We start from the raw sequence: 20,429 nt of genomic DNA on the forward strand, positions 1-20,429 counted from the left end.
AAAAGAGATTATTTTTCTATCGTAGGCATTAATAATATCACTACCCGTATTAAAGTTATATGATTGATGATAATATTAAAAATACTCAGTGATATAATGTTCTGTTATTTAACTGATTTTCATTATTATCGAAAAAAAAAAAAAACAGATAACAGATAGTTTTACAACAGACTAACAGTTCTAGGTGAGCATAAAAGTGTGACCGCGAAATTATCCGATATGTACCCAATTGAAACATCGATGAATTAATCTTCATTCTTTTTCGATTGAACAGTCTGTGCGGATGTGCTTTTTTCCCGGTCTGCTTATTTGTGTGTTTTAAATTTACCAATATAATAATAAATTTTAAAGTCTTTGGCATTCTTGCGATATTAAACATTTCACTTAAAGCGTATTTTACAAAGCTTAAGCCAATCATCTAAAACATTCAAAATGATCGCCAACTTTGAAATCTCCGACAACAAATCTGACACCAAGTAAGTTCTTTTTCTTTCCATATTAATCTGCAGTTGGTGCATTGTCTGTATGTATGCTTAAGAACCTTTGGCAGCGACCTACGCACAGCGTGTATTAATAATGCCTGTATGCATGAACAGTGATGTATTTGTGGAACTGTGCATATATGGACATTCCCAAGTAATCTGCGATCAGCCTCTTAATGATAGCGGAGTTAAAGACGTGCTGTGTATGCATGCATGTATTCTTGTATCTGCTGCAATACATACACACATCAGGCTGTATGCATGGCATGTTGTTTCTGCTGCAATACAAACATACCTAATTTACTGTATGTTTGTATTGATGTTATCAGCTTATTTGAATGAATGTGTGTGTTTATACTGCGAGAGTTTGTAAGCGAGCCTTACGATCGCATCGTTTATTGTATTTGATTCTAATTTCTAAGTAATTACAAGCATATATATATATCACTACTTTCAAACAACAATGGCGTCCACAGTTTTCTGTTGTGCTGCACCGAAAGCCATAGCAGTAAAATATACACCCTTGGCAACCGATATCCCACACACAAATGCAACGAAAATGATTATATGTCTGTACACATGTCCAAATGCATGTACACATATCGCGTCCGGTTCGACTTCGACCCTTGTTCACAAATATTTCGCTTTCAGGACAGTTAACGTCGCGTTGACAAATATGAAATGTCCCCGTGGTAGCTGGCAGAAGTGAGTCACGGCATTCCTGATCTTAACATAAAAAAGTAAAATGAAAATCATTAGCGATTGACTCAGGCGTATTATAAAATGGAAAATAACTGAACAAATTGTGCTCCAAAACTGAATCGGCTATTGATGACGGGCATGAGCAACAACCCTTAGAAGTTTCTGGATACTTATCCCATCCACTCATTTCTATTTATCCAATACACTTGCATGTAGAGCTGAAAGGTAGCTCCGTGTGCATTAGTGTGAGTTGGACTGTGTTCGTACTTAGTGGGCTCTCGGCATGTAGTATCTCATATATTTATTTCATTTACACAAGTATTGGTGGCTAAGAAGTCACGCGACTTCATTGTTTTACCTATGTAGGTAGCCGTCAATGTGCAACCGGCAGAAAAGTGCATTGAACTTAACTCATGTATGCCTATAGTTCGGGCTATGGGCTAGGCCTTGCGTGTTGGCTCTGGGGTACTCCGTTGTTGCTTTGGCGTCTAACAACTGTATATTTTTATTGCGTTGCCGTACTCCTTAATTGAGATTCTAGAGCCAAGCGACATCGAGTGGAGTGAAAGAGGGGCTACTATATGGGAGAGGAGAATAATTAGTATCATCAGCTGAGGTGTGTGAGCGGTAAGGAATCCTACTAACATGCACAATATTCCAAAATATTATATAAATAAATATCGAAATCGATAATACCATTTTGGCACAGAAGGAAAATCTCGTTTCAAAAATGGCACTGCCTAATATTTACAATGACAATCCCCGAATCGCTTAAATAGATTACAAATAAATAGACAATATATATATGTGTGTTTCTTCAATAATAATGTATCAAATAGAAAATATCAATTATGTCCTTACTTGGAAACAGTTCCACAGCGTTAATCTTATTTATTGTTGTTTCATATACGCTTGGATGAACACGTCAGAGGTCATATGACCTTATAGTATTTATGTTCGATCTGCTTGGTGTATGTCTCCAAGATTACTTTCCTCAAGTATTGGAATCTTCAGTCACATGTCACATTTGTTATTTAGTTATTGCAAAAGTTGCCAATTGCAGCCAGCTCGTAGATGATGAAAAATAGAAAGGCCTCGAAATTTCGATTCGGAATCGACGTAATTTAATGAATGCTTGGACCAAGCTTTTTTAAAAGCCGTAAATAAATTTACTTTTTATACCCTGAACCCATTGAAAATGGGAAATCAGGGTATAATGGTTTTGTTGAAATGTATGTAACAGGCAGAAGGAGGCGTGGCAGACCCCACAAAGTATATATATTCTTGATCAGGGTGACGAGCTGAGTTGATTTGGCCCTGTCCGTCTGTCTGTCTGTCCGTCTGTCCGTATGTTTGAACGCGTCGATTTCCGAAGATATAAGAGCTAGAGACTTCAAATTTTTTGTAAAATGTTCGTAATTACAGCGCGGATATCGAGTTTATCATTAAAATTCGATAACTCATCCCGATCTTTTTTTATCGATGAAAAACCTTATCGAAAACCAGTTATAAAATTATATCTTCTACATCTTTATTGCTAGAGTCTCCAAATTTTGAATGTATGCTTATATGCAATTTATACAATTTCGGTTTTTGTTAAAATTTACCCCCCACCTCTAATTTCACCCCCTCACCCTCACTTTTGTAAAACGCGTATTTCAAATACTAGAGACTTGTGCTTTGGCAATTACATGCATATTCATGTTATAATCATAATCTGAAAGTTTCATGAAGATCATACGTCCACAAAAAAAGTTATTAAACAATTAAGTTCTCATAGTAAGCGCACACTGCAGCCCATGCGTGTTTATGCGTGGGTGCTTGTATGTGTATGTGTTTGTGTATGTGTGTGTGTTTCTTGTGTAAGCTGAAAGACGCGAAAAATTATTGAAATAGCTAGCACTCCAAGGGTTCAGGGGATCTCGTAGTCGAGCAGTCTCGACTAGAGCTTTCTTACTTGTTTTATTAGCTGTATAACCAATCGCAGCTTCCAAATGAAATTTGAGAATCATTAAATGTATGAAATCCTATTATAAAGTTGAATTTGAAAATGGAATGTAATGAATTGATATTTCTTTCTTAAATAAATAAAATCGATTTATAAATTCGTATTATTTTTACCATCATCGTACTACAAATATAGAATATTTTGAATAACCCAATTTCATATGCAAAAACTGGGCTAAAATAAGCATACATTTCACTTGATTGTTATCTAGAAGATTATTGCCCAATATTTTAAACACAAAGCAATTAAAACATCGTTTTATGGATTGTATGTGTATGCAAAAATATATGTGTGTATTGGTTTACTTCTGATTGAAGCAAAACAAGTTCTTACTGTTCCAAGTTTCTCTATTGCATTTGAGCAGGTTAATGACCTCAGTTGATCTATGCACATGACGTTGCAACTAAATGCTAAACATTGAATACTCACTTCTGTTTTGCATCCAGAAAAGATGCGAAATATAATTTACGATAAAAAAAAGGCATAAATATATATATATATATATACAACTTAAATATAGATACATTTCCATATGAAATATCCATAATAAATATAAACTACGTTTAGTGTAGTATCGAGTTAAACTCTCTCGACTAGCAACAGTTCTGCACACGCTTGAAGAGACTATTAATTCTCGATCACACTGTAGATATGATATGTGTATATTTTTGTTTGGCTGTCATGGCTATACACCAGACTGGTGAATCACTCCGTTTTCACTTCACAAGTCGCCTTTGTCTCTTTGTGGCAGAGGCCACTTTATATGCAGGGTGCAAAAAATTGAGACGACAAAGACTATGAACAAAAGGCCAGAAACGTTCTGAACCTGTTTAATAAATGCTTCGTTTAACAATTCCCGCATTTATGTAAAGAGCAAGCAAATTAGAACTTTCAAGATATATCAATTGACTAGCCCCAGAATATTTAATCAGTTTCACTTAATCAAAAATGCTTTCAAATATAATGGTGAGTTATTACGAGATTTGTGATAATTTTAGAACTTTGGGTCATTTCACTTCATGCTTAAATGAACTAATTAAACTTCTTCAGTTGAAGTGCTTAACAAATTTATGGATTGTTGCTCCATGAGGAAGCGCAAACAAAGATGCGTATAATCGAGAAACTGAAACAGACATGGATTTATAATGCATGCAAAAAAGGGAGCTCTGCAAGCTCTTGAAATTGTTTTTAATTATTTTTAAATTATAAATGGCATCCAAGAGATGTGTGTGTGTGTATTCAACTCTTGAGAGAGATCAACGAATATAACAACGTCTTGACTAGAGTTCATTAGCATTTGAGACTTAAAGAAAACAGTTCTTATCAAGCAGAACATCCGAATATTTGTATTGGACATATTTTTAAAACAATAAATAACTTGAGTTCGTATTCAAAACGTCACTTAAACAGCTTTAAAGATTAAGATTAGAAGAAAACTCCGTAAGAGCATTTCGTGAGATCTAAATAAAATTGTTAAAGACTGATTAGGCGTTTAGTTTAGCTTTGATGTGTGCCAAGCATAGCCAAAAGGTAAAAAAGCAAATAATAAGTAACTGACTAGCAGATACCCTAAAGCTTAAACTTAGCAATGGGTATACTCATTCTAACTTCTTTTTAATAAAACAAGTAAGAAAGCTATTGTCGAGACTGCTCGACTACGAGATACAGACATACACACACGCATACACACACAGACACACGCAGACACACGCATACACTTACAAACGCATACACACACACACACATACACAAACACATACACACACAAGCACCCACGCATAAACACGCATGGGCTGCAGTGTACACTTACTATGAGAACTTAATTGTTTAATAACTTTTTTTGTGGACATACGATCTTCAGATTATGATTACAGCATAGATATGCATGTATTTGCCAAAGCACAAGTCCCTAGTATCTGAAATACGCTTTTTACAAACATGTGGGTGAGGGGGTGGATATAGGGATGGGGGGTAAATTTTAACAAAAACCGAAATTGCATAAATGGCATATAAGCATACATAAATTTGGAGACTCTAGCAATAAAGGTGTAGAAGATATAATTTTATAACTGTCTTTCGATAAGGGTTTTTTATCGATAAACAAGATCGGGATGAGTTATCGATTTTTAATGATAAACTTGATATCCGCGCTGTAATTACGGACATTTAAAAAAAATTGTGGTCTCTAGCTCTTATATCTTCTGAAATCGACGCGTTCATACATACGGACAGACGGACAGGGCCAAATCAACTCAGCTCGTCGCCCAGATCAAGAATATGTATACTTTGTGGGGTCTGCCACGCCTCCTTCTCCCTGTTACATACATTTCAACAAAACCATTATACCCTGATTTCCCATTAAAAATGGGTTCAGGGTATAAAAATGAAAGAATAAACCCAGAGCCAGCAACAAGTTGAGTTGCTATGAAAGTCCATCGACTCGTCTATTGAACATTCCAGGGCCACTACTTGCTGTCAGTAAGAGAGATTTCGAAAACTTCTGAAAAGGAAATTATTTCCGATTACATGTAGTGAGAATATTCGAGATTGTCGTTATACAGAGATTTCCTCACAAGCTTTTTAAGCTGTTGAACTTTTTCGATTGTCGGGTTTCCAAGTGCATAACGTAGGCTATCAATAGATAGATGAGGGGCAGAGCGTCAGACAATCGAACATTGCCACATTTCCTCACGTGTTGCGAAGGTACAAATACTACGAAGCCGATATGGCCTCAAAAGCATTTGCACTTTCTTTTACATTTTTATTTAATCAAGCGGCCGTGCTTCTTCCTCCTCAACGGCACCATCTTAGGGAAATGCATGCTTGAATAATTTCTGTGATTGTCTGCTATACCGCTTAATATACTTCTTTTCCTTTTTTTTTTTTTTTTTGCATTTTCACGCGAAAAAAGTGGTCATTTAAGTACTATCTGTTCATATGTGAATTAAAACTTTAATCTCTTAGACTGTTATTACATGTACACAAATGATTGGATCGGATTTATTAATTATTTTATAAATTAAATTAATCGCTTCGGGAAAGCTCTTGAGCACAAAATAAATTTTGTATTGTCTCGAGCGAAAGAAAATCAATTCTTCTATGACTTGAGAAGTGCAGAAAACTGATTATCATTAAATTTCACAAGAGTTTTCGGCTATGCTGTATTAAACACACAGAGTGTAACAAATTCTATACAAGAGGTGTACCATGCACAACTAACTGGCAACTCAACTGGCGTTGCCTTTCACTTTTCACTCAATAAACAGCAAAATTGAAGTCGGGACGCAGTGCTAGCTTTTGTGTAGATTATTTACTCTTTAGTCTAGCCGCACCGCGAGGCTTTTCCTGTCTTTGTTTAAGTTACTTGGACAGATTGAATAGTGCACAAGAATTTAAGTGATAAAGAAAACCATAAAAATTATTCACTTACAAAAAGAAAGGCATCGCAACGCAGTGGAATGCTTATATACAATAAAAACTAGAAAGTGGTCGAGAGTAGTTCCCGTTTAATATTTATATTGTCTGTAACCAGGCATTGAAAGTGTTACATATGATTCCCTAAAATATAAAGATTTCAAAGCTTATAAATGCTATAATATATACACTTTATCTCTACATCCACCTATATTAACACCTCAATATCTTTTGCTTGCCTAAAATTATTGGAATATGATCTATTCAAACGGCTCAGGGTACCTCTTAGTCGGGAGAATAGAATGCTTGTAATACGACCGCCGCCTTATAGGGTAATATTTCAAAAATTCGGAGAACCAATTTGTCTGCTTTGACAATTTATATCTACGTCTTTAACCATATAGCTTAATTAATTGATCATGAAACCCTAAATGCAATAAATCGTTAAATTTAATTTATTTGGTTTCCAGTAATGGTAGCCTTTCAATGAACCTAATTGAAAATAGTTTTCGAAAACACAAAAACTTTGCTCTCGTCTCTATTTTCACCAAATATGTTTCTCCTTTGTAAATGTTATTTTGCTCTTTGTTTTGTTGTTATTGCTTTTTTATTATATAGTGCGCGTAGGCAGAATATCTTAAAAAGCAATCTAGTCTTGTAACAGTCTTATTCTTAGAATATTTTCACAACTACGTACTATATTAAGATATTCCGCAATATTTTAATATGATAAATAAGGACACTTCAATTCTTCATATGAATGAGGGTAGATGGTTTTCATAATGTTTAAAATATTGTGCTTACCAAATAATTAGTCCAGGCTGTGTCTCTGTTTAATTTATTGCTTTCAGACTCATAACTTATACGTACTGACAGAGAAAACTATTTGACTATCGTCTTTAGTAATTTCTATTTATTTATAGCGAATATATCAATATATATACCTATATATATACCCTGCACTCTTTCTACTTTCGAAAAACCGGAATTGGGCAAGAACGTTTTACACTGAGCTAATTTGGAAACCTTTCGAAAGCCAGTTATTCATTTTAAATTTGTGCTTGCACTTTGGGCTAATTATTCTCCTAAGTCTTAAGTAGTTAGTTAAGCAATGAGCCGCCCGGTTAAAATGCAGTAAAAACAATAAACCTAAAACCTCTCTCTATGTAAAAAAAAAAAAAAAACTCGAGGAAAATGTTTACCCTAAATGTAAATAAATCAGAAAAAGCAAGAGCCTAAAAAAAAAGAAATGGAGTGCCCCTGGCTATAATTAAAATAGACAGTTCAAAAAACAAAATAAAAAAACAGAAAAGAAAAGTTGTCTGCGTTGTCTGAAAGGCGTTTAAATGCTTCAACTTTACACCGCGCACTCACCCAATTTGTAATAGATAGGTGTGTATAAAAGCTTTACGAATATATCTATATAAGAGAAAAAAAGCATTTAAATTTTTGAAAGGAAGACCGCTGAGTATAGTTGAGCGGAATACTCGTACAACAAACTAAAAACTTCTAATAAACTCAACTTTATCTTTACTATTATTGAGTGTCCAATCTGGCAACGCCCATAGCTTTCGAAGAATGAGGCTGCAAAGGCGTCGTTCGGCTAATATGCACAGAATGCACATTTTAAGTGAATAAACTTGGCTTACTTGACCCGACAAGGCAGACGATGCTGCTCAGCAATTAGGCAAGGCAATAAGGCGTCGCAGAGGGGCACAGCGATGAGCAGAGATGTCTATGAAAGACGGCCAATCTATTTTTAAGCTCGTCCAGTGGGCTGTCCTACAGCAATGTGGGCTACAGTGAACTGTGCAAAGGCGTTGCCGCATGCTGCACTCCATTGGCCCGGGATGGTGTCATGTTGCACTCATAGACCTGCCAGAACTCCCAACTTATAGTGATTGTTCGACATAGTAGGTCGTCATCGTCATCGTGAAGTAAAAATAAAAATCAACAATAGCGTATCCAAGAATATTTGTACACTTCCTGTGTTCCACGGAAATGTGTGCCAATTGCTTAAACAGAACGAGAAGCTCAAAAGTATATGAATGCATTTGGTTTTGGACGGAGCCAATTAAAAGTTGATTTAAAAATTGATTTGCTGCCGGCAGCATATCAAGTTTCTCCTAATGCTGATGATGAAAGTGATTCACTATATCCGAACCATAGCCAACCAAATACAACATGCAACATGCTGCACAAGCCAGCCAGCCGTCTGTCAGCCAGTCTCGAAATTTTGTTTTAATATTTGTGAAGCCGACACTCGGCTTCTAATGGACAGGCTCTAACGGTAACACAGAAAAGCTACACAAAGAAAACCCAAGATTCACTAAAGCGTAACTACTTTGTACATTGGTTAGAGCATGAAAGAGCAATTATTTTCGCCGTGACGAAGATTAAATGCTCTTGTATGTGATACTGTTGCCAACCTCTCATTTCAAGCACTCGAAGGTAGTCTATGGGTTAAAAATATATATATATTTTTATATATATATATGAGTATATTAAAAAAGAAATAATAAAAACTAGAAAGTCAAATATATTATTGAAAGCCTTAATCTGTGATTATCTCAGCGTGCAAGCCGTCAAAAGTGCCTTTGTTTCAATCAATATCTCTTATCTGATCAACTGTTACAGACGGGACCAATACAAATTAAACCCAGTTGCCTTTCGCTAAAGATAATATGGGTCTGAGCCTCAGATGTCAATAACTGTTGATTTAGATTGTCTTTAAAGCGAACGTAAGCAGTCGGAAAACCCTCTACAACTGTTTACCTAGTTTGCCTTTTATTATTATAGAAAGAAGAAACGCAGTCAATGCATTCTGAATTTTCTAGCGACTGCCAGGTACATTGTGACACATAAAACACCTGTAATCTCAGTGACAACTCAAAACAGACTATTTGTTCGCGTTTCTCTAATATTTAAATAAGTCAAGAGTGCCCGACTAGAAGATACCTCGAGCATCACACATACTTCTCAATATCTACCACATGATGATATGGGATTATCAATATTTTAAGAATATTTTATCCTGAATTTCCATTGCTTATAGATTCGGTGTATAACAGCAATGGTAATTTCAATATCAAAATGTTACTGTTAACATAACATATACCTTAACAGAGAAGCTGATGAGCTTTAATAGGACTTAGGATGTCGTTCGAAAAAACTCAGCTACCGAAGACGAAACATTAAACTCATATTGTAATATATATTTTGGCTTATGTTCGTGCATTTTACAGAAGTACTGTTTTCATTGTTCTGTTCTCATTTGAGTTATATTTCATAGCTTAAACAGAGAGAGAGAGAGAAAGAGAGAGAGTGAGAGAAAATGAGAGAGAGCGAGTTATTCTGTCTTAGCTTCAATCAGCTGTACTTTGTTTTTTATTTTGACACGACTCTCAAACAGTGGGCGAGTATATACTAGCTTGCTTGTGTTAGTGCACATGTATGCATATACTTACTAAGCGAACTGTGCTCTCTCCCTTTCTCTCTCTCTATCTCTGAGCGAGCGAGTTTGTACTTGCCTTACTCACTGTGAATCGATAAGACTTGGCCGGTGTTCGTGTAGCTGCCGCTGGTGGTGGTAATAAATGCTTTTCACTTTTCCCGATGCACTCCAGTCATCAGCTTCATATTGAAGCGTTCACAACGTCAACGAACGCAGAGCGCAGAGCCAGACAACGTATACAGATAAATGAAAATATAAAGCACTTGGCTTTCATTCCTTGCAATTTGTATTAAAGCATTAATCCGACTCCAAATCATATCATTTAAAAATAGCTTGTGTATTCTGAAAGTATTTCAGATTATAAAATACAAAAAGTGAATAATTACTTTGTGAGTTTGTTGTGCTTCCCCTCCTCATCTAAAGATAAACGTGATAAACAAAAACAAGAGCAATTGAAAATTTGCAAATTATAATGTGAGCTTAATTCGAGAATGTTCCTTTTGAATTTCCTTCAAAATTATGATATTCGCATCCGTGTGCCATTTCCACATATATTTATTGATTTTTTCTCAGCCGTGCGCACACAGCATCCGTTGCAGGCATCTGCTGCAGCACTTGCAGCATGAGTCATCAACGTGCTGCAGGTTCCTCTCAAAATTTAGCTGACGCCTCACACAGATTGAATTTGCAAATCTTCCCTCTATACCTTATACTGATTGTGTTCGTGTATCTTTAAGATTTCCGCAGTATAAATACATCAAGCATATATACTTCTATATAAACCTAAACCGGATAGCGCACATAATATAAAGATTTATAGCATGGCTACTTATGCTGCATTCAAACATGTTGAACTATACAATGTCGGCAAAGCCAAAAAGAGGTAAGTCTAAAATTTCCAAATTGATTTCCCCAAATTCCTACGTAAATTTACATATGAACACCAATGCGGCATGGTATGCATGAAAATATGCAGTTTTGTGGTTGTGCAGTAATTTATAGTGCATTCACCTTGGGCTTCCCCCACATGTGGGCATGCAGGTTCTTCAGCCCAGTCTGCTAACTGGCACCAAGAACGTATCTTTATTGGGCCTCGGCTGCCAGCTGCCGCTGCCCGCAGCCGGCCTGGCGCTAAGACTAAGCAGTTCATTGATTTTTCGATTTGCTTTTCAATCCCTGCTTACTTTTTGTATGCAAAAAGCTGCCTGCCTGCCTGCCTGCTTGCTTGTTTGCCTCTCCAACACCTGCCACTGTCTCTATTTCGAACGTTTCCCTAATGACCCGTCGCCTCGATTCTTTAGGTTTTGTTGCCGATCACTGAGATAATAAAAAAAGCAAGCAAGAAATTCTGTAGTGAAAGGTGCACATCATGGAACAAAGTGTGTTTCCCGCCTACTCTCGTCCTGATAATCAATAGTAATAGTCGATTTAACGAGGAATATTATAGAATATCAATTATAAATTGTTATTTGTTTTTATCTTTAAATGCTGTAAACTAAGCTAATATTACAGTAAAAGTTGTCTATTGATTATGTTTTGGAAGTTCAAGAGAATTTCTTGAAATTAATGTGTTTAGAATCGTTTGTTAATCGTACATTAAAGGACCTCTACTAATAGAAAGCTAATATTAATGCGTAATAATGCCATACACGTAAAATTAATTTCTCGATCTTTCCACAAAAATCTTTTACAACGAATTGTGTAGTTGAATTGTTTTGCTTTGTTGGGATATGTATGTATACATACATATTTTATAATATTCAATCAATATTCAATATCAATTAATATATTACAATCAATAATATTACAACGTAAAAAGTTCGTATTATTTGACAGCATTAAATAAGTTACTGTGGCTCGTTACACTCTACAACTAATAAATTTGTTAGGCTTACCTAAAGGGATTAGCCTCAGTGTATTTGCATGATAAATTGATATATATAAAATTCCTTTTCCTATAAAGGAATAAGTAGTTGCTATGCCAACATTATTGATGTGCATATTTAGGACAAACTGGCAAAGTAGTACAAATATAAATGTCTCTTTTGCCAAAAAATCGCTATATATATCCGAAAAGTCATGGTTACGCTTGAGTATACCATTCAAATACTGAATATGTATGTATATATAAAGTAATTCGTCGGATGTATATGTATATAAGAAATGATTCTTCTATATATATATGGGCATTCAACATTAAATTGCCGACACATTAGAAGCATGTAACAGGCATTAAGAGCTGCGCATTCTTGAAGTCTTTTCGTACCTTGTTGTACCTGGCGAAAATAGCTGCAATGCCTTGTATACTTAGATGTTTGGTCGATTTTTGTTAAATGATCTGTAACAATTTATAGTAATTTGTTAGAATATATATATTGGTATATACCTACATAGTATGTAACATTTAGTTGTCTTGAAATCGTATTGATACGTCTATAAAATGAATGTAAAACTATAATCACTGATATATTCTTTAATAGTAAAGAATTATGACTATAATGTGCTATGCAAAAAAGTAGATGCTGGGCTCGTTCTGATTCACAATCAATAAAGACGATCAGCACGTGAATCTCGTGGCGTATGCCTAAAAGTAATAGCTGGGAAATGTCGATAGCAAAGTTATGTGGAGATATTAGGGAGGTTCTTCAGAATCAGCCTATTATAGGCGATTAGTAATCAATAAATGCCCTGGCCTTAAGTCTCACTCAGAACTGATTTGTATAAACTGCATAATGTAGTTGGTGACTTTCACTTTACTGTGAAAGATCTGAATATAAATTCTGAATTATCCATACCTGCTGATATTCACACTTATGTATGTATAATTGTTTGGGGTTTGGTGGAGCCAACGTAGTGTGGCAACTTTTCTTTTTCTTTTCGACGTCCATATACTTTCTATGCATATAATCGATAATTATTGATCAGGCGCGCAAAGCACTATCGATAATTGACAATCTTGCTGCATAGCCTGCCAACGGAGCTGAGCTGAGTGAGCGTTGCGCATTTTCAGATTCTCTGCGAGCTAAGCAATTAATTGATACTCTACGAGGTATCTCGATGTAAATGACAATGAAGGATTTTTGTATATATCATATTTAATGTATTTATATACTTTCAATTCATAAATGAGAAACAGGTTTTTTATATGTATGTAATAAATATTCCAGGACTCGAATATAAAGATACACCATTGGGAAAATTCACGATTTAGGGTTTCTTTAAATTATACAACTTGTTGAAGTTAACTTACAATTTATGTATCGAGATCTGTTGGTCTCAACAGTGGAGTAATTTATCAGTCCATCTGAATGAATCCATATTAAACTTCAGTTCACTTTGCCATCCCCAGGGCCGTGGGTCAGGGTATATGGTAGTCGTTCACATTCGACTTTTTTCTCTTTTTGATTTTAACACTGATCAATTTTTAACTATTTCCAAACATTCGAAATGCCTGCGCCGGCAATCTATCAAAAGTGCAGCATCGAACAACAGAAACTCTGGTTGAATGCACAGCTGCCGAACTGGCAAAGCGCAGGGAAAGTGGCCAGCCCCATCAGCCGAGTCATCAAACGTCAGTTATTGTTTCTGGCATGTCAGGCAATTATAATGGATACATCTAATCAACGTTTTAGGGAAATCAACAAAATCATACAAAGGCATTATAAATAACAAAAACAAAACCAAAATGCAGCAATCGCACTCAATTTTCGTGCTTCAGTTAAAAATTTCATTATGTTTTTGTTTGCGGTTGCACGTTTTAAATGAAACAAAGCAGCAGCAGAGCAGCATCGGCAGCAGACGCAGCAGCCGCAGCATGGCAACAATAACGGTTTATTTGTTGCGCTCGAGCAGATCACTGCAGCCAATTTAAAGCAACCCAAGCTCAATAAAAACAACAAATGAACTCCAATGAACAATTACTCGGACATTTGTATGTTACAGACGAATGAGCTCAAAGTCGTTATTCATTATTTCTATACTCTATTTTGAAAAAGGGGGAAAGAGTTAATTGGTTTTGTGCAATATCCGCGTGTCGGAAACTTCCGACTTAAAAATTTCTACTTGATTTTCCTATTTGTTACTTAAAAACTGATTTAACAGTAGAGAAATTGACTTTAATCTACTACTGCAAAATTGTTATTATTGATTTCAATAAACCAATAAGCTGAACCCCAAATAATCTCTATCCCTAAAAGTAAGTGCTTTTCTTTTACAATTTTTTGTTTGGTTTTAGCTATCCGTGCCCCAGAAAGTTTTCTTTGTTCTTTGAATTGTTGTTGATTGTCAGAACATTATATTGTAATTTTGACTATACAAACAATTGACTTGATTAATGAAATAATAATTGATAAGAATTCTAAGAGAGTTGTAACTATTTATCCGTTCTTCCAAGATAGAGAAATGTCGGAGTTGCCGATAAAAAATAATTGTAATACTTATTATTGCAACTGTTTTTTAGTTGTTTGAAGAATAACTTAAAGTAACAGATATGTATAAAGCTATAATTATAAAGCTCATTATCATTAATAATTATGTTTTCAATAGTATACGCTCACATGTTAATATCAATAACAAGCCATATTTTATGTTACTGAAGTGAAGGGACTATAAGAGCCATAAGTTCAATCTTCAATATATATCCTATTTAAATTGCCAATCAAGTGCAAGCGTCGGCCTAATATAAATCGTTGTTGACACCGTCACCTTTACTTACATCAAACAACTTTTACTTTAAGGTTTTATATAGAAGTGTTTTGCCAATATCGCTGAATTTGACTCAATGCAATTTAAGCTTTGTCTCCAATAAACTAGGTAAAAGCTCTAGGCGTCTATTGACTGTCTCCGAGAGCAAGTTTAGCTAGCGCTAGTCGCTGATGGCATATGAACCATCTGCACAGCGAATACTTACCGGTCAAGTTTATTTTTTACTTTTTTACATTCTCTGGTCAATGGGAAAACATAATTTCAGATTTGCCTCTGAGCTGCGGTGCACATTGAACAGTGCACATTGCATATGTGAAAGGCTTTCGAAAGTAAACGGACTTGCACTAACTTTTGCAGCTCCCTCTGCTACTGTTTGTTTAGTCTGATAGCTAAGCAATTGATGCCTTTAATATAAAGTTTTTCTCAAGTACCGGTGAAAAAAATGTTAAGCTTAAGTTTAATGTAATTTAGTAATTTCTTCAGTTTTAAATAATTAAATTTACTATTACATAACCTATAAATAGACTTAACTAACTGAGAAATAAATGTTGTACTTCTAGAGTATTGAGGGCCCCTGGTGGAGTGTCAAGTGACATTTTCGGATCCGAACAGCCTCAAACTCCACGTAACGTCAAAAATCTGATGGCCTCGAATATATTCTCTACCGACACAGATGCCGCCCAGAAGAACAACGGTAAGTAATGCTTTCTGTAAAGGGCTACAAAAACTTGTACACAAGTGTTGAATAGGCTCGATTTCGCTTTGTTTGATATTTTTGTGACATGAAGTTAGAATGTTGTTTTACGAATGTTAATTTTATTACATCAAATAACTTGTCTGGTGAAATTACCCCTTTGGTGACGCTTGATCCACTTATGATGTTGAAATTCGGTAAATGCTTTGCTTTGAAAGTTAACGGAAACAAAGAAATAAATAGATAGAACGGAAAATAATAAACGAGAATAGATGCATATTTAGTAAAAATAATGGGGAAGACTGGGAAACAGAACTTTTAGCTAGATATGATTACAAACACCAAAGCTTCTATTTTATCTCGAACAATCTTTTGACCATTTTTAATTTTCCGAAATTTGCTGTTGATAGCATAAATTTTGATGGAACATTTCCCGTTTTCCTTTTTCTCTCTTTCTTTTTCTATATATCTTTACAGTGCGGCAAGGAGCTCACAGATTCTATTACATTGGTATACAAATAAATATAAATTGTTCGACTTAACAAATCTTTGTTTTTAACTTTGTTATTATTGATTTGTTGTTAATTGAAATGTGCAAAATAATCAATTTCAAGGTTGTGATTAGTCACAATTTAGAAACGATCCTTCATTACGATCACCTTACTTTCAAGCACGATTCTAATACACCACATCTATGTTACACAGGCATGAGCGGCACAAATTGATCTTCATAAGTCTCTAATGAACCTAAAATTGCAAACACGGAATATAAATCCAATTTGTCCCCTAATATATTTTCTTATATATCACGACCAGAGCCTGATCGTCGTTAGCTAACATTTTATTATATTTTGTGCAAGATTTGAGTTGACAATGTAAACATCGTGTTTATTATTTTGTCTATTTTTGTGTGGGATAAATTATGTAACAACGATTTTACTAACAAATTCGCACTATACAAAACAGGTGAGACACCACGTCGAGGCCAAAAACCAGTTGACTCGTACTCGCGTTTATTCGGCGAACCGGCTCGTCCCATCACACCTAGCAAGAATCACATGAAGAGCAATATTCCCTTTGGACAAAACCCGAATACCGCTCCGTTGATTTCCAAGGGAAATTATAACGGAAAAAGTGGTTCGGTGTCGTCCGCATCATCGTCTGTTTCTTCTTCGACTGAGAATCTTAAAATTAATGGAGGAGTAAGATCGGGTATGATATGCTCTTAGAGTATTTAACCATATGATTAATATCAAAATTTTTTTTTCCTAGAAGGAAATCCCGTTACCGGCGAGGGGTACAAAGCTGGCGGAACCGATTATATCCAACCAGCTCATCTTAACGGCGGAAGTCAAGTTATCAAGAATCGTGTCCCACCCGGCGGTTATTCATCGGGACTCTGGTAATTGAAAATTACAGAGCCTCTCGATAAAAGACAACATGGTAGATGTGCACAGTAAATGAGCAGATGACAGGAGCCTTGCAACAAATATATTCACACCCAAAAATCGGAACCCCTTCTATCTACATACTCAAAACTAGATGTAGCGTTTTAAGTAATAAGAAATTGCAGAAGAGCATCCATATCGATCGATGGGTATCAAGTTAAAACTTGGAAAACCACCACGAATTATACAGCATACGATCCATGTGTATTTAAAAAACGAGACCGCTACGCTACAATAATGCTAACATAACTGCTCAATGCCGGTCTTATCTGCATAACCAAGCCAAGAATCATTACACCACGAACCATTTTAATATTATATCGAAATATTTATTTATTTACAATATTGCTATATCCAATATTACATATACGTATGTAAACATATGTGCACTATAACATTTTGAATTTCGTTTACTTTACAGTCTAAGCTCATCATACATACAATATATATTGTCACAACCTTACATGAAATCATTCATTTGAAAATGTACTACGATATTATCATTCTAATACTACGATATTAAAATATGCCTTGTTCAGTAGGTAACGAAATAAAATTTACATTCATTTCTATGCAAAAATCAATTCTTAACTTATTCAAACTCAATTCAATTATATTACATAGTGTTCAAGTACAAACATGGACGCCTCCACATCAAGATATTTTCAACGAGCGGAGATCCTTACAGCAGCCTATTCACTCATCAGATATGACATAAGATATTAGATGAACATTTACCAAAATACGTCGCTCTTTTTCGGATTGTTATGTTCCGAATATAGTGTTATAGGATCTACATTACGAGTTCGCCATATCTTATCCTCCAGCAGTGTAAGAGAAAGACCAGCTCAGCATATCTCAACTGAGTTCAGCATCGCTATAACTCATACTTCACATATCAAATATACCTTTTCTCAATTGTAAATAGTCTTGCAGACTCATTCTATATTCTACATAGAACAATTTAGCTTTGCATTAACAACTATTTAATGTCTCAAGTTTTCTATTGAGTTCTAGTCAAATACATTATCTGCCTTCATATTTATTTCTGTTCGACGCGATATTAAGAATGTTCAGAATTTACTTATTTATTTATGTACTCAATATGTTATTACTATATCAATATGTACAATTTACATATATCGAATACTCATTTACGAAAGTGAAATGAGTATGCTGTTTTTGTGTAATGCCCGTCTTGCTGCCCGGTCGTCTTTCCGTATGCACTTGAAATATGGAACATATACTCGTGTATATATCCACGGATTGTAAGGTGTTAAAATTTTCCCGATCCGATGAAATTTGGAATGTATATGCGAGTTGACCGCTCAAGATCAAAATGCTATGGCGGATACATATACGCCCAAAAGGAGCATGGCAAACCTCAAAAGCTCATAACTGTTACAGTTTAAGAAATAGAAGCTTCAAATTGGTATAGTTGAGTTATCAGAAACGGCCTCTGTCGATGACCCAAAAATAATTTTTACGCCTCTTTCGGGACGTGTCATATCAGAAAATACACTGTAGTTATGACATTTTTGGATCGTAACACTAACCAGAGAGCACATAGATGACCGTTTGTCATGCGTTTTCCTTATTATTTGTGGGAAGGGTTTGAAAAGTTCGATATACTCTTCACACAGAAGGGAAGGCATGGGTTCTCGCAGCGAAGAAATTTCAATTTTCGTGAGCAGCTGCTTGTGCTCACAATGTGAGGCTCACATGCATACATACATATACATATTTGAGAGAGCAGAGAGCATCGTGAGAGAGAGAGAGAGCAAGGGAAACATTCAGCGCATAGAGATCTTTTGTTCAATAGTCGACCATCTCGGTCGAGCGCATGAAGACGAATGATTTTGACCTCCCATATTTTCGTAGCCTGAACCCTAAAAGCAGAGAGCCGAGCAAATACGAAGTGTCTGGGAGATTACGCTCGAAAATAAGTGTGCAAAACGCTTTACACTAGTTGTCTCATCTATGTGCTCTCTGGTTAGTGATCGTAAGCATCCCAACTTTACAGTTACGTTTGTTTTGGCTCATTCAAAGTATGAGCTGTGAATGAGTGCTCTGTAGTCGGTAATGCCCGACTGAAACGTTTTTATAACTTGAACGCATTGAAAATGGGAAATCAGGGTATAATGGGTTCTGGAAAAGTATATAACTGGCAGAAGGAATCATCGCAGGCCCCATAAAGTATATATATTCTTGATCAGGGCGACAAGCAGAGTTGATATAGCTCTGTCCGCCTGTCCGTCCGTATGAGCGCCTAGATCTCAGAAGTTATACGAGCTGAAGAGCTGCACACTCGTGTATACCATACGCAGTACAAGTTTATCTTATTTTTTCGATAAATCATCCGATCACTTTTTCCCGAGAATAATAGAAACATTTTTTTTTTTTTTTTTTCAGCTAAATTAGAACACTTTTAGACCTGGAGACTTTAGATTTACTGTGTATATACATTTGATGAATACAAAGATTTTGCAATTTACAGATTTTGGTTACTACGCCCCATTAGCCACCAATTTGTAAAGAAACGTATTTCAAGTACTAGAGACTTGTTCTTTGGTATGTACACACCTTCTATCATATGATCCATATGATCCCTCTCTGAAAATTTCATAAAGATACTCCTACTACAAGAGATATTATGCAACAAATAAATTCTCATAATATTGCCCACACCGCAGTGCAACCCACGCGCTGTCGCTGCTAGCTGAGGAGTCAGCAGGGTGCGTGATTGTATGTGTGCATAAAAGAAGTGCAGAATGATTCGAATATCAGCTTGGGGGCTCAGGGTATCGCCCAGTCGAGTAGTCTTGTCTGAAGCCTTCGTACTTGTTTTACTTATAATTTCAAGTGATAGTTCAAATTTAGTGTTTAATGTTCAGCTTGTTTGACGTTGCAGTTTCGTGTGTTTAGATGAATTTTCATATACATATGTACATATGTATGTGCGTTAGAGACATTTGATTTTGCCACCTATTTGGTTTTGCCACCTCAATTGATTTCTGTTCCATTTTTAATTATGGTATGTTTTGTTTGTTTTCTCTATTGATAAGGTGTGCGTATGTTTGTTTGCCATTTACAGATCGACCCTTTGAAAGAATGCGCTAAATGAAAATGAGATAACCAGAAAATTAGAAACAAATGAGATAAACAGAGTATTAGAAAAAAAATGTAATTTTATAAGATCTAGCATCATATTTCGGGAAATACTTAAAAATTAACGTATGTAACAAAACCATTATAGTATGATTTTCAGGGTAAACAAGTAAGAAAGCTCTAGTCGAGACTGCTCGAGATCCCCTGAACCCTTCGAACAACTTATATTTCAATAATTGTTTGCGTCTTTCTGCTTACACAAGAAATACACACACACACACGCATAGACAAATATAGGCAGGCACGCATAAGCACGCCTTGGCTGCAGTGGTGACTTACTATGGCAATTTAAATGTTTATTGTGAATGACTATCTTCATGAAACTTTCAAATTATGAATATAACATAGTAGATAT

General features: G+C 35.5%; 1 protein-coding gene across 7 annotated transcripts; it reads left to right on the forward strand.

Annotated features, from left to right (window-relative positions):
* Positions 1-242: 242 nt before the first annotated feature.
* Jupiter (microtubule-associated protein Jupiter) lies at positions 243-17,486 on the forward strand. Of its 7 annotated transcripts, none has more exons than XM_089466624.1 (6): positions 10,157-10,294; positions 10,798-10,943; positions 15,325-15,458; positions 15,936-15,968; positions 16,425-16,670; positions 16,731-17,486. In XM_089466624.1, exons 2-6 carry the CDS (start codon positions 10,882-10,884, stop codon positions 16,862-16,864), a joined length of 609 nt encoding a protein of 202 aa, XP_089322750.1. In that variant the 5' UTR covers positions 10,157-10,294; positions 10,798-10,881; the 3' UTR covers positions 16,865-17,486. The 7 variants fall into 7 exon arrangements, with proteins under 7 accessions (XP_017874544.1, XP_089322750.1, XP_017874543.1 ...); XM_018019054.2 differs by having other exon boundaries at positions 10,215-10,449; positions 16,734-17,486; XM_089466619.1 differs by having other exon boundaries at positions 10,217-10,534.
* Positions 17,487-20,429: the final 2,943 nt, after the last annotated feature.

The sequence above is a fragment of the Drosophila arizonae genome, chromosome 2 (assembly GCF_054131065.1).
Source record: "Drosophila arizonae isolate 15081-1271.41 chromosome 2, UAZ_ARI_1.0, whole genome shotgun sequence".
NCBI lineage: Eukaryota > Metazoa > Arthropoda > Insecta > Diptera > Drosophilidae > Drosophila > Drosophila arizonae.

Bases quoted from the DNA above. Each gene is read 5' to 3' on its own strand.
- Jupiter (XM_089466624.1), top strand. From the start codon at position 10,882: ATGGCTACTTATGCTGCATTCAAACATGTTGAACTATACAATGTCGGC. The intron at 10,944-15,324 runs GTAAGTCTAAAA...TTGTACTTCTAG, and splicing joins GTCGGCAAAGCCAAAAAGAG to AGTATTGAGGGCCCCTGGTG. The intron at 15,459-15,935 runs GTAAGTAATGCT...ATATCTTTACAG, and splicing joins TGCCGCCCAGAAGAACAACG to TGCGGCAAGGAGCTCACAGA.